The sequence below is a fragment of the Salmo salar genome, chromosome 12, assembly GCF_965601325.2.
Source record: "Salmo salar chromosome 12, fSalSal1, whole genome shotgun sequence".
Taxonomy (NCBI): domain Eukaryota; kingdom Metazoa; phylum Chordata; class Actinopteri; order Salmoniformes; family Salmonidae; genus Salmo; species Salmo salar.
Window position 1 is genome coordinate 90,857,845 of NC_138302.1, and position 13,026 is coordinate 90,870,870.

The window sequence follows — 13,026 nt, forward strand, 5'->3', positions numbered from 1 at the left end:
TACTATCCTCTTCCTTCATATGTAGCCCTCTACTATCCTCTTCCTTCATATGTAGCCTCTACTATCCTCTTCCTTCATGTAGCCTCTACTATCCTCTTCCTTCATATGTAGCCTCTACTATCCTCTTCCTTCATGTAGCCCTCTACTATCATCTTCCTTCATGTAGCCTCTACTATCCTCTTCCTTCATATGTAGCCTCTACTATCCTCTTCCTTCATGTATCCTCTACTATCCTCTTCCTTCATATGTAGCCTCTACTATCCTCTTCCTTCATGTAGCCTCTACTATCCTCTTCCTTCATATGTAGCCTCTACTATCCTCTTCCTTCATGTAGCCCTCTACTATCCTCTTCCTTCATGTAGCCTCTACTATCCTCTTCCTTCATGTAGCCCTCTACTATCATCTTCCTTCATATGTAGCCTCTACTATCCTCTTCCTTCATGTAGCCTCTACTATCGTCTTCCTTCATATGTAGCCTCTACTATCCTCTTCCTTCATATGTAGCCTCTACTATCCTCTTCCTTCATATGTAGCCCTCTACTATCCTCTTCCGTCATATGTAGCTTCTACTATCCTCTTCCTTCATATGTAACCCTCTACTATCATCTTCCTTCATATGTAGCCTCTACTATCCTCTTCCTTTGTATGTAGCCTCTACTATCCTCTTCCTTTGTATGTAGCCTCTACTATCCTCTTCCTTTGTATGTAGCCTCTACTGTCCTCTTCTTTCATATGTAGCCTCTACTATCCTCTTCCTTTGTATGTAGCCTCTACTATCCTCTTCCTTCATATGTAGTCTCTACTATCCTCTTCCTTCATATTTTGCCTCTACTATCCCCTTCCTTCATATGTAGCCTCTACTACCCTCTTCCTTCATGTAGCCCTCTACTATCCTCTTCCTTCATATGTAGCCTCTACTATCCTCTTCCTTTGTATGTAGTCTCTACTATCCTGTTCCTTCATGTAGGCTCTACTATCCTCTTCCTTCATATGTAGCCTCTACTATCCTCTTCCTTTGTATGTAGCCTCTACTATCCTCTTCCTTTGTATGTAGCCTCTACTATCATCTTCCTTCATATGTAACCTCTACTATCCTCTTCCTTCATATGTAGCCTCTACTATCCTCTTCCTTCATATGTAGCCTCTACTATCCTCTTCCTTCATGTAGCCTCTACTATCCTCTTCCTTCATATGTATCCTTTACTATGCTCTTCCTTTGTATGTAGCCTCTACTATCCTCTTCCTTTGTATGTAGCCTCTACTATCCTCTTCCTTCATATGTAGCCTCTACTATCCTCTTCCTTCATATGTAGCCTCTACTATCCTCTTCCTTTGTATGTAGTCTCTACTATCCTGTTCCTTCATGTAGGCTCTACTATCCTCTTCCTTCATATGTAGCCTCTACTATCCTCTTCCTTTGTATGTAGCCTCTACTATCCTCTTCCTTTGTATGTAGCCTCTACTATCATCTTCCTTCATATGTAGCCCTCTACTATCATCTTCCTTCATATGTAGCCTCTACTATCCTCTTCCTTTATATAGCCCTCTACTATCCTCTTCCTTCATGTAGCCTCTACTATCCTCTTCCTTCATATGTAACCTCTACTATCCACTTCCTTCATATGTAGCCTCTACTATACTCTTCCTTCATATGTAGCCTCTACTATCCTCTTCCGTCATATGTACCTCTACTATCCTCTTCCTTCATGTAGCCCTCTACTATCCTCTTCCTTCATATGTAACCTCTACTATCCTCTTCCTTCATGTAGCCCTCTACTATCATCTTCCTTTATATAGCCCTCTACTATTCTCTTCCTTCATATGTAGCCTCTACTATCCTCTTCCTTCATATGTAGCCTCTACTATCCTCTTCCTTCATATGTACCTCTACTACCCTCTTCCTTCATGTAGCCCTCTACTATCCTCTTCCTTCATATGTAGCCTCTACTATCCTCTTCCTTCATGTAGCCCTCTACTATCATCTTCCTTCATATGTAGCCTCTACTATCCTCTTCCTTCATGTATTCTCTACTATCCTCTTCCTTCATGTAGCCCTCTACTATCCTCTTCCTTCATATGTAGCCTCTACTATCCTCTTCCTTCATGTAGCCTCTACTATCCTCTTCCTTCATGTAGCCCTCTACTATCCTCTTCCTTCATATGTAGCCTCTACTATCCTCTTCCTTCATATGTAGCCTCTACTATCCTCTTCCTTCATGTAGCCCTCTACTATCATCTTCCTTCATGTAGCCTCTACTATCCTCTTCCTTTGTATGTAGCCTCTACTATCCTCTTCCTTCATGTAGGCTCTACTATCCTCTTCCTTTATGTAGCCCTCTACTATCCTCTTCCTTCATATGTAGCCTCTACTATCCTCTTCCTTCATGTAGCCCTCTACTATCCTCTTCCTTCATGTAGCCCTCTACTATCCTCTTCCTTCATATGTAGCCCTCTACTATCCTCTTCCTTCATATGTAGCCCTCTACTATCCTCTTCCTTCATATGTAGCCTCTACTATCCGCTTCCTTCATATGTAGCCCTCTACTATCCTCTTCCTTTGTATGTAGCCTCTACTATCCTCTTCCTTCATGTAGCCTCTACTATCCTCTTCCTTCATATGTAGCCTCTACTATCCTCTTCCTTCATATGTAGCGCTCTACTATCCTCTTCCTTTGTATGTAGCCCTCTACTATCCTCTTCCTTTGTATGTAGCCTCTACTATCCTCTTCCTTCATATGTAGCCTCTACTATCCTCTTCCTTTGTATGTAGCCTCTACTATCCTCTTCCTTTGTATGTAGCCTCTACTATCCTCTTCCTTCATGTAGGCTCTACTATCCTCTTCCTTCATATGTAGCCTCTACTATCCTCTTCCTTCATGAAGCCTCTACTATCCTCTTCCTTCATATGTAGACTCTACTATCCTCTTCCTTTGTATGTAGCCTCTACTATCCTCTTCCTTCATGTAGGCTCTACTATCCTCTTCCTTCATGTAGCCCTCTACTATCCTCTTCCTTCATATGTAGCCTCTACTATCCTCTTCCTTTGTATGTAGCCTCTACTATCATCTTCCTTCATGTAGCCCTCTACTATCCTCTTCCTTCATATGTAGCCCTCTACTACTTCCTTCGTATGTAGCCTCTACTATCCGCTTCCTTCATATGTAGCCCTCTACTATCCTCTTCCTTTGTATGTAGCCTCTACTATCCTCTTCCTTCATGTAGGCTCTACTATCCTCTTCCTTTGTATGTAGCCTCTACTATCCTCTTCCTTCATATGTAGCCCTCTACTATCCTCTTCCTTCATGTAGCCTCTACTATCCTCTTCCTTCATATGTAGCCTCTACTATCCTCTTCCTTCATATGTAGCGCTCTACTATCCTCTTCCTTTGTATGTAGCCCTCTACTATCCTCTTCCTTCATATGTAGCCTCTACTATCCTCTTCCTTCATATGTAGCCTCTACTATCCTCTTCCTTCATATGTAGCCTCTACTATCCTCTTCTTTCATGTAGGCTCTACTATCCTCTTCCTTCATATGTAGCCTCTACTAGCCTCTTCCTTCATATGTAGCCCTCTACTATCCTCTTCCTTCATATGTAGCCTCTACTATCCTCTTCCTTCATGTAGCCTCTACTATCCTCTTCCTTCATATGTAGCCTCTACTATCCTCTTCCATCATGTAGCCCTCTACTATCATCTTCCTTCATGTAGCCTCTACTATCCTCTTCCTTCATATGTAGCATCTACTATCCTCTTCCTTCATGTAGCCTCTACTATCCTCTTCCTTCATATGTAGCCTCTACTATCCTCTTCCTTCATGTAGCCTCTACTATCCTCTTCCTTCATATGTAGCCTCTACTATCCTCTTCCTTCATGTAGCCCTCTACTATCCTCTTCCTTCATGTAGCCTCTACTATCCTCTTCCTTCATGTAGCCCTCTACTATCATCTTCCTTCATATGTAGCCTCTACTATCCTCTTCCTTCATGTAGCCTCTACTATCGTCTTCCTTCATATGTAGCCTCTACTATCCTCTTCCTTCATATGTAGCCTCTACTATCCTCTTCCTTCATGTAGCCCTCTACTATCCTCTTCCTTCATATGTAGCCTCTACTATCCTCTTCCTTTGTATGTAGCCTCTACTATCCTCTTCCTTTGTATGTAGCCTCTACTATCCTCTTCCTTTGTATGTAGCCTCTACTATCATCTTCCTTCATATGTAGCCCTCTACTATCATCTTCCTTAATATGTAGCCTCTACTATCCTCTTCCTTCATGTAGCCCTCTACTATCCTCTTCCTTCATATGTAGCCTCTATCCTCTTCCTTCATATGTAGCCTCTACTATCCTCTTCCTTCATGTAGCCTCTACTATCCTCTTCCTTCATATGTAGCCTCTACTATCCTCTTCCTTTGTATGTAGCCTCTACTATCCTCTTCCTTCATGTAGGCTCTACTATCCTCTTCCTTCATGTAGCCCTCTACTATCCTCTTCCTTCATATGGAGCCCTCTACTACTTCCTTCGTATGTATACTCTAGTATCCTCTTCCTTCATATGTAGCCTCTACTATCCTCTTCCTTCATGTAGCCCTCTACTATCCTCTTCCTTCATGTAGGCTCTACTATCCTCTTCCTTTGTATGTAGCCTCTACTATCCTCTTCCTTCATATGTAGCCCTCTACTATCCTCTTCCTTCATGTAGCCTCTACTATCCTCTTCCTTCATATGTAGGCTTTACTATCCTCTTCCTTCATATGTAGCGCTCTACTATCCTCTTCCTTTGTATGTAGCCCTCTACTATCCTCTTCCTTTGTATGTAGCCTCTACTATCCTCTTCCTTCATGTAGCCTCTACTATCCTCTTCCTTCATATGTAGCCCTCTACTATCCTCTTCCTTCATATGTAGCCTCTACTATCCTCTTCCTTCATGTAGCCTCTACTATCCTCTTCCTTCATATGTAGCCTCTACTATCCTCTTCCTTCATGTAGCCCTCTACTATCATCTTCCTTCATGTAGCCTCTACTATCCTCTTCCTTCATATGTAGCCTCTACTATCCTCTTCCTTCATGTATCCTCTACTATCCTCTTCCTTCATATGTAGCCTCTACTATCCTCTTCCTTCATGTAGCCTCTACTATCCTCTTCCTTCATATGTAGCCTCTACTATCCTCTTCCTTCATGTAGCCCTCTACTATCCTCTTCCTTCATGTAGCCTCTACTATCCTCTTCCTTCATGTAGCCCTCTACTATCATCTTCCTTCATATGTAGCCTCTACTATCCTCTTCCTTCATGTAGCCTCTACTATCGTCTTCCTTCATATGTAGCCTCTACTATCCTCTTCCTTCATATGTAGCCTCTACTATCCTCTTCCTTCATATGTAGCCCTCTACTATCCTCTTCCGTCATATGTAGCCTCTATTATCCTCTTCCTTCATATGTAACCCTCTACTATCATCTTCCTTCATATGTAGCCTCTACTATCCTCTTCCTTTGTATGTAGCCTCTACTATCCTCTTCCTTTGTATGTAGCCTCTACTATCCTCTTCCTTTGTATGTAGCCTCTACTGTCCTCTTCTTTCATATGTAGCCTCTACTATCCTCTTCCTTTGTATGTAGCCTCTACTATCCTCTTCCTTCATATGTAGTCTCTACTATCCTCTTCCTTCATATTTTGCCTCTACTATCCCCTTCCTTCATATGTAGCCTCTACTATCCTCTTCCTTCATGTAGCCCTCTACTATCCTCTTCCTTCATATGTAGCCTCTACTATCCTCTTCCTTTGTATGTAGTCTCTACTATCCTGTTCCTTCATGTAGGCTCTACTATCCTCTTCCTTCATATGTAGCCTCTACTATCCTCTTCCTTTGTATGTAGCCTCTACTATCCTCTTCCTTTGTATGTAGCCTCTACTATCATCTTCCTTCATATGTAACCTCTACTATGCTCTTCCTTCATATGTAGCCTCTACTATCCTCTTCCTTCATATGTAGCCTCTACTATCCTCTTCCTTCATGTAGCCTCTACTATCCTCTTCCTTCATATGTATCCTTTACTATGCTCTTCCTTTGTATGTAGCCTCTACTATCCTCTTCCTTTGTATGTAGCCTCTACTATCCTCTTCCTTCATATGTAGCCTCTACTATCCTCTTCCTTCATATGTAGCCTCTACTATCCTCTTCCTTTGTATGTAGTCTCTACTATCCTGTTCCTTCATGTAGGCTCTACTATCCTCTTCCTTCATATGTAGCCTCTACTATCCTCTTCCTTTGTATGTAGCCTCTACTATCCTCTTCCTTTGTATGTAGCCTCTACTATCATCTTCCTTCATATGTAGCCCTCTACTATCATCTTCCTTCATATGTAGCCTCTACTATCCTCTTCCTTTATATAGCCCTCTACTATCCTCTTCCTTCATGTAGCCTCTACTATCCTCTTCCTTCATATGTAACCTCTACTATCCTCTTCCTTCATATGTAGCCTCTACTATCCTCTTCCTTCATATGTAGCCTCTACTATCCTCTTCCGTCATATGTACCTCTACTATCCTCTTCCTTCATGTAGCCCTCTACTATCCTCTTCCTTCATATGTAACCTCTACTATCCTCTTCCTTCATGTAGCCCTCTACTATCATCTTCCTTTATATAGCCCTCTACTATTCTCTTCCTTCATATGTAGCCTCTACTATCCTCTTCCTTCATATGTAGCCTCTACTATCCTCTTCCTTCATATGTACCTCTACTACCCTCTTCCTTCATGTAGCCCTCTACTATCCTCTTCCTTCATATGTAGCCTCTACTATCCTCTTCCTTCATGTAGCCCTCTACTATCATCTTCCTTCATATGTAGCCTCTACTATCCTCTTCCTTCATGTAGCCTCTACTATCCTCTTCCTTCATGTAGCCCTCTACTATCCTCTTCCTTCATATGTAGCCTCTACTATCCTCTTCCTTCATGTAGCCCTCTACTATCCTCTTCCTTCATATGTACCTCTACTACCCTCTTCCTTCATGTAGCCCTCTACTATCCTCTTCCTTCATATGTAGCCTCTACTATCCTCTTCCTTCATGTAGCCCTCTACTATCCTCTTCCTTTGTATGTAGCCTCTACTATCCTCTTCCTTCATATGTAGCCTCTACTATCCTCTTCCTTCATGTAGCCCTCTACTATCATCTTCCTTCATGTAGCCTCTACTATCCTCTTCCTTTGTATGTAGCCTCTACTATCATCTTCCTTCATGTAGCCCTCTACTATCCTCTTCCTTCATGTAGCCCTCTACTATCCCCTTCCTTCGTGTAGCCCTCTACTATCCTCTTCCTTCATATGTAGCCCTCTACTATCCTCTTCCTTCATGTAGCCCTCTACTATCCTCTTCCTTCATGTGTAGCCTCTACTATCATCTTCCTTCATGTGTAGCCTCTACTATCATCTTCCTTCATGTAGCCCTCTACTATCCTCTTCCTTCATGTAGCCCTTTACTATCCTCTTCCTTCATATGTAGCCTCTACTATCCTCTTCCTTCATGTAGCCTCTACTATCCTCTTCCTTCATGTTGCCCTCTACTATCCTCTTCCTTCATATGTAGCCCTCTACTATCCTCTTCCTTCATGTAGCCTCTACTATCCTCTTCCTTCATATGTACCTCTACTATCCTCTTCCTTCATATGTACCTCTACTATCCTCTTACTTCATGTAGCCTCTACTATCATCTTCCTTCATGTGTAGCTTCTACTATCCTCTTCCTTCATATAGCCCTCTACTATCATCTTCCTTCATGTGTAGCCTCTACTATCCTCTTCCTTCATATAGCCCTCTACTATCCTCTTCCTTCATGTGTTTGTGCCTGAGTTGACCTGACCTGAACTGAGGCTGCCACCCCAGTCCAGACAGCTCTCAACTGTCACCTGAGAATGTGTGTATGTGTGTTTGCTTGATATGTGCCTAATTCTTCCCCCAATACACACACACACCACACACACACACACACACACACACACACACACACACACACACACACACACACACACACACACACACACACACACACACACACACACACACACACACACACACACACACACACACACTCACGCACACGCACGCACGCGCGCGCGTCACAATCTGACCCTGTCACACCTCATCAACAACAAAGGGTGATGACAGGCCTTCAGAGAACTCTAATATCCCTATGGAGAAATACCTGCACACTCCCAGAAATGAAACGCACACCCATAACAACAGGACAACACACTGCAACCACTTAGCTACAGGACACACAGAAACCCACTGAGACACATGGTCTGAGCATCAGACTAGCTGGATAACAGGCAGGGCTCTAAGCCAGAGCACAGAGGACGGATGGAGAAGCCGTCTCATCTCACCTCCCTTTGTCAGGATGCCAACACCATTGAGATAAATATGAGTCATCTGCACTGCTCTTCTGGCTGCACTACTGTACATTTCTTTCATGTATTCAACTCCCCCGTGTCAACTACAGCCGGTGTGCTTTGATGCAGGGCTGAGCCCTTTGGCCAGGCTAATAGAGAAGGGAGCTGTGATGTTTGCTAAAGCAGCTTGGCTGGCTGGCTGACTGGCTGGGTAGAGCAGGACAGGGCTCAGCTCTCAGCACTCCCTGTCGTGTCCTGTCCAGGGTTTGTTTTTAGATCCAGCCAGAGGGAGAAGCAGTGCAGAAAACCACTTCAGACAGCCAGGGACCGTAGGGGCGCCCAACACACCACTCCCCGCATCACCACCACAACACTTCTGTTTGGAGGCGTTGTCACCACAACCCGTGTGCGGGCGAAGAGACGTGTGCTAGCCATTCCTGACAATCCTTTCTGTTCTGTCTAGCCGACAGCAGGCTCCCACCCCTGCCCCACCTCTCACCTGGAATACGAGGCAATGCCAGGTGAACCAGGGTCCATGCAAAGCTACCAGCTACAGCTCCACAGGCAGAAAGGGCCTTCATCTGGGCGTTTAGCAGGGCACAACATTGTGGAACATTCCGATATACTTTATAGAACAAACATGCCTCACTTACATGCAAAATAAGGAATCACATCCACTCTACTCTTGTATTTTCTATGTGCAACATTTGCCTACTGTTGGCCTGGAATGTAGAGACATGTTAGATCTAGTGGACAGACCCAAAAGAGTACTCACTCAGCCGTGGGGTCTGCTCTACTGAAGGCCTGGATGACCAATGGGAACTCAGACTTCACGATGTACAGGTAGCTGGACATGGCTGTGAGGAGTAGAGACCGACAGAAACTATGAGTGACACAGTCAGTGACATTTAATCAAGACATGTAGCTAACACCTTCACATATGGGTGACTCACTCAGTCAACACATAGAACATTCACCTGGGGAAAGACAGACTTACAGACGTCTAAAAAAGAACACAGACTGAAGAAAGACTTACAGACGTCTAGAAAAGAACACAGACTGAAGAAAGACTTACAGACGTCTAGAAAAGAACACAGACTGAAGAAAGACTTACAGACGTCTAAAAAAGAACACAGACTGAAGAAAGACTTACAGACGTCTAGAAAAGAACACAGACTGAAGAAAGACTTACAGACGTCTAGAAAAGAACACAGACTGAAGAAAGACTTACAGACGTCTAGAAAAGAACACAGACTGAAGAAAGACTTACAGACGTCTAAAAAAGAACACAGACTGAAGAAAGACTTACAGACGTCTAGAAAAGAACACAGACTGAAGAAAGACTTACAGACGTCTAGAAAAGAACACAGACTGAAGAAAGACTTACAGACGTCTAGAAAAGAACACAGACTGAAGAAAGACGTACAGACGTCTAGAAAAGAACACAGACTGAAGAAAGACGTACAGACGTCTAGAAAAGAACACAGACTGAAGAAAGACTTACAGACGTCTAGAAAAGAACACAGACTGAAGAAAGACTTACAGACGTCTAGAAAAGAACACAGACTGAAGAAAGACTTACAGACGTCTAGAAAAGAACACAGACTGAAGAAAGACGTACAGACGTCTAGAAAAGAACACAGACTGAAGAAAGACGTACAGACGTCTAGAAAATAACACAGACTGAAGAAAGATGTACAGACGTCTAGAAAAGAACACAGACTGAAGAAAGACGTACAGACGTCTAGAAAATAACACAAACTGCACAGTGTGGAAAGAGATTTTCTAAAGGCATTAGTTATTAAAACGATTTACAAACATAAAAAGCTATTCAACAGTTCTCAAAGCAAATTAAAGTTTACCACCATTTCATAACATATCCTCATTTTCATAATGTTTCCTCATTTCATCACATTTTTTATTTTTATTTAACTTTTATTTAACTAGGCAAGTCAGTTGAGAACAAATTCTTATTTACAATGACGGCCTACACCGGCCAAACCCGGACGATGCTGGGCCAATTGTGCACCGCCCATGTGTTATTAAGTGGTTATTCCCTCATGTGCCCTCACATCCAACTGAATAAGTGACCATGCATTATCCATGTAATTAATGTCTACATTCTGAATTTGATCAAACTGTTCGTATTCTATTCTTATTCTCCATGTGTAATTCCTCACCTTGACCTAAAACAACCTGATTCATGATTCTCAGACAGTACTTTGTGTTATGTGTTCTCTGTGTGGTACTAAGAGACACTTCACTTCACTGCTACAGTAAAGAACACAATGGAAACATGGCTACTGGCTGGTGCTGCCTGTGCCTCAGTGAAGGCTAGGGATCAGACCACGCAGGAAGGCAGGCAGCCAACACACTGCCAACGCCAACACACCACCACGTAACCAAGGCAGCAGCTGTTAGCTAACTGGACAGCTGGCCTTAGCTCCTTAATACTCTGCCATATCATATATACACACACACACAGAAAGAGAGAGAGAGAGAGACAGAGAGGGCTAGAGCTGTATTAGTAGTACTATATAAATATGGAGAATGGGGTGGGGGGGCTAATGTGAAGGCCTGAACTCCAAGTGAACAGGAAGACCAAACAGTCTGCCTGCCTGTCTACTGCTGAGCTTTGTGATTCATCATAACACTATAACCACTACAAATACACACAGATGTGTGTTGTTGAGATAAACTAGACCAGTGACCACAGTGTCCTCTCACCTCCGATGTTCTGTAGTGTAATGGCGATACCGGCGGCCATCTTGCCTGTAGTGCCAAAGGCTCTATAGCCTAGTTGTTCATAAGCTCGGATTCCTGGAAGAGGAAGAGGGTTGTGCAACATCATCATTACACAGCTTTACAGGGGGACACTCAGGTAGTAAATCAAACAACACTTAGTTATATAGTTAGTGTAGAATCTACAGTTTAATCTACAGGTTCATCTACAGAAGTTAATATGCCAGGCCACTATTTCCATGCCAGGCCTCTATTTCCATACTAGGCCCCTATACCGGAATATGAACACACAACAATATATAAGGATTGGTCAACATCCTTAATGCTGGGCCATTGGGGATTCATTACATTGTAATAGCACATTACTTCTCCAAGCTAATCTATACAAGCTGCAATCAAGACATGCGAATGCTAAAACGGTAATTATGCCAGCCATCACTTTTTCTCCATTTGGCCCTGTCCCTGTGACTGGACACTGCAGCAGCCCAACATATGTAGTACCATCATCTCCTCTCAATGGTTCAGCAATGGTGAGACACACCCCTACGTCTTGGAGTGTTGCCACTGGATCAAACTATGATGTACATGAATAACTACAGTACACATAGCTACACGTGCACCATTCAAGCATGAGGTCCACTGAAGACGAGGGTCAGCTTACCCACAATGCCAGAGGATTTGAGCAGCAGGTGAATTGAGTAGGAGGACAGAGCTGCCACAGCAGTCAGAAGAAACCTGGGAGAGAGAGAGAAAGAGTACATGATAAAACACATCAATGCCTCATTTCAATGCAGTGAAAGGTCTTTAGTTGAGCAAGCTCATTATTGACTGTGGAAGTGAACTCCTTTCTGACAATATGTAATAATAGCACAAACACACACATTTCTACGACAAGCCCTGCACTTAGTGGCTTGACTAGGAGCCAATAGAACAAAATGAATTACAGTTTGAGATTACAACTGTCTGGGTATAATTCCAAAAATAAACATTTAAAGGTTTTACTGAAATACATTATTTGTATCATGATGGGATTACTAGGATGAACAGTGAAAAAGTACAGCTAGAACAAAGCCAACTCTGGCTGGCTAACCACCAACTGTAACGTCCAACTGTAGCCATGTGATCTAAGGGATCAAGTACAGACAGTTAATAAAGGCAAGTGCTTTCTCAGCAGACTCTCAATGTCATGAAAAAGCTAATGCTGTATGATGTTGCCAACAGTCTGAGAAAATCATGTTGGGGGTAAGAACTTAGGAGCTAGGTGTGGGGGGGGGGGGGGGGGGGGGGGGGGGGGGGGGGGGGTTAATAAAGGACGTAAGTCTCCTTCCAGCCATCCTGGTCTAATGTAATACTCTGAGAAACAGTGTTTCCCACAACTCCTCTTCCCCTTATGCCCCTGTGCCAAAGGGAGCGCAGAGCGGAGTCGCAGTCCGCCTACAGAACACTGACCCCTTCGATCACCTTTCCCAGACCTCAGAGTCTGGCCCCTACAGCCAGATGGAGGTCCCTTGACTACTGACCACAGCAGAGGTGAGGATCCTAGCATCTGGCCACAGTCAGCGTGGGCACAGAGGTTAAGCCCTGACATTCCACTGACCACTCAAAAGACCAGGGCCTTGGGTATGTAGGCCTATGTTGCCATTCCTCCAGGAGTCACGACAGCCGGTGAATGAGACCACGGCATCGAGTATGAGCTGCTCAATGGTTGGTTTGGTTCCTTGTCCAGGAAGTGTCACTTCTCAGGTCTAAATGTCCTGTTATAGGACCATTATTCCCACTCTGTTGTTACTGCTATGGGAAACGCTGAGTGATGCTGAGGAAGAAATCATGTAAACGCTTAGTGATGTTGACAATGAAATCATGGAAATTCTGAGTGATGTTGAGAAAGAAATCATGAACA

General features: G+C 43.5%; 1 protein-coding gene across 5 annotated transcripts in view; it reads right to left on the reverse strand.

Annotated features, from left to right (window-relative positions):
- Positions 1 to 13,026, reverse strand: part of LOC106566062 (sodium-coupled neutral amino acid transporter 3) — a 71,655-nt gene that overhangs the window by 27,047 nt on the left and 31,582 nt on the right. For all 5 annotated transcript variants that reach the window (XM_014133878.3, XM_082959414.1, XM_082959412.1 and 2 more), the window contains 3 exons: positions 11,788 to 11,861; positions 11,112 to 11,204; positions 9,160 to 9,241 (listed from right to left, as the gene is read on the reverse strand). In XM_014133878.3, coding sequence (XP_013989353.1) covers positions 9,160 to 9,241; positions 11,112 to 11,204; positions 11,788 to 11,861 — 249 coding nt within the window. The remainder of the gene's footprint in view (positions 1 to 9,159; positions 9,242 to 11,111; positions 11,205 to 11,787; positions 11,862 to 13,026) is intronic.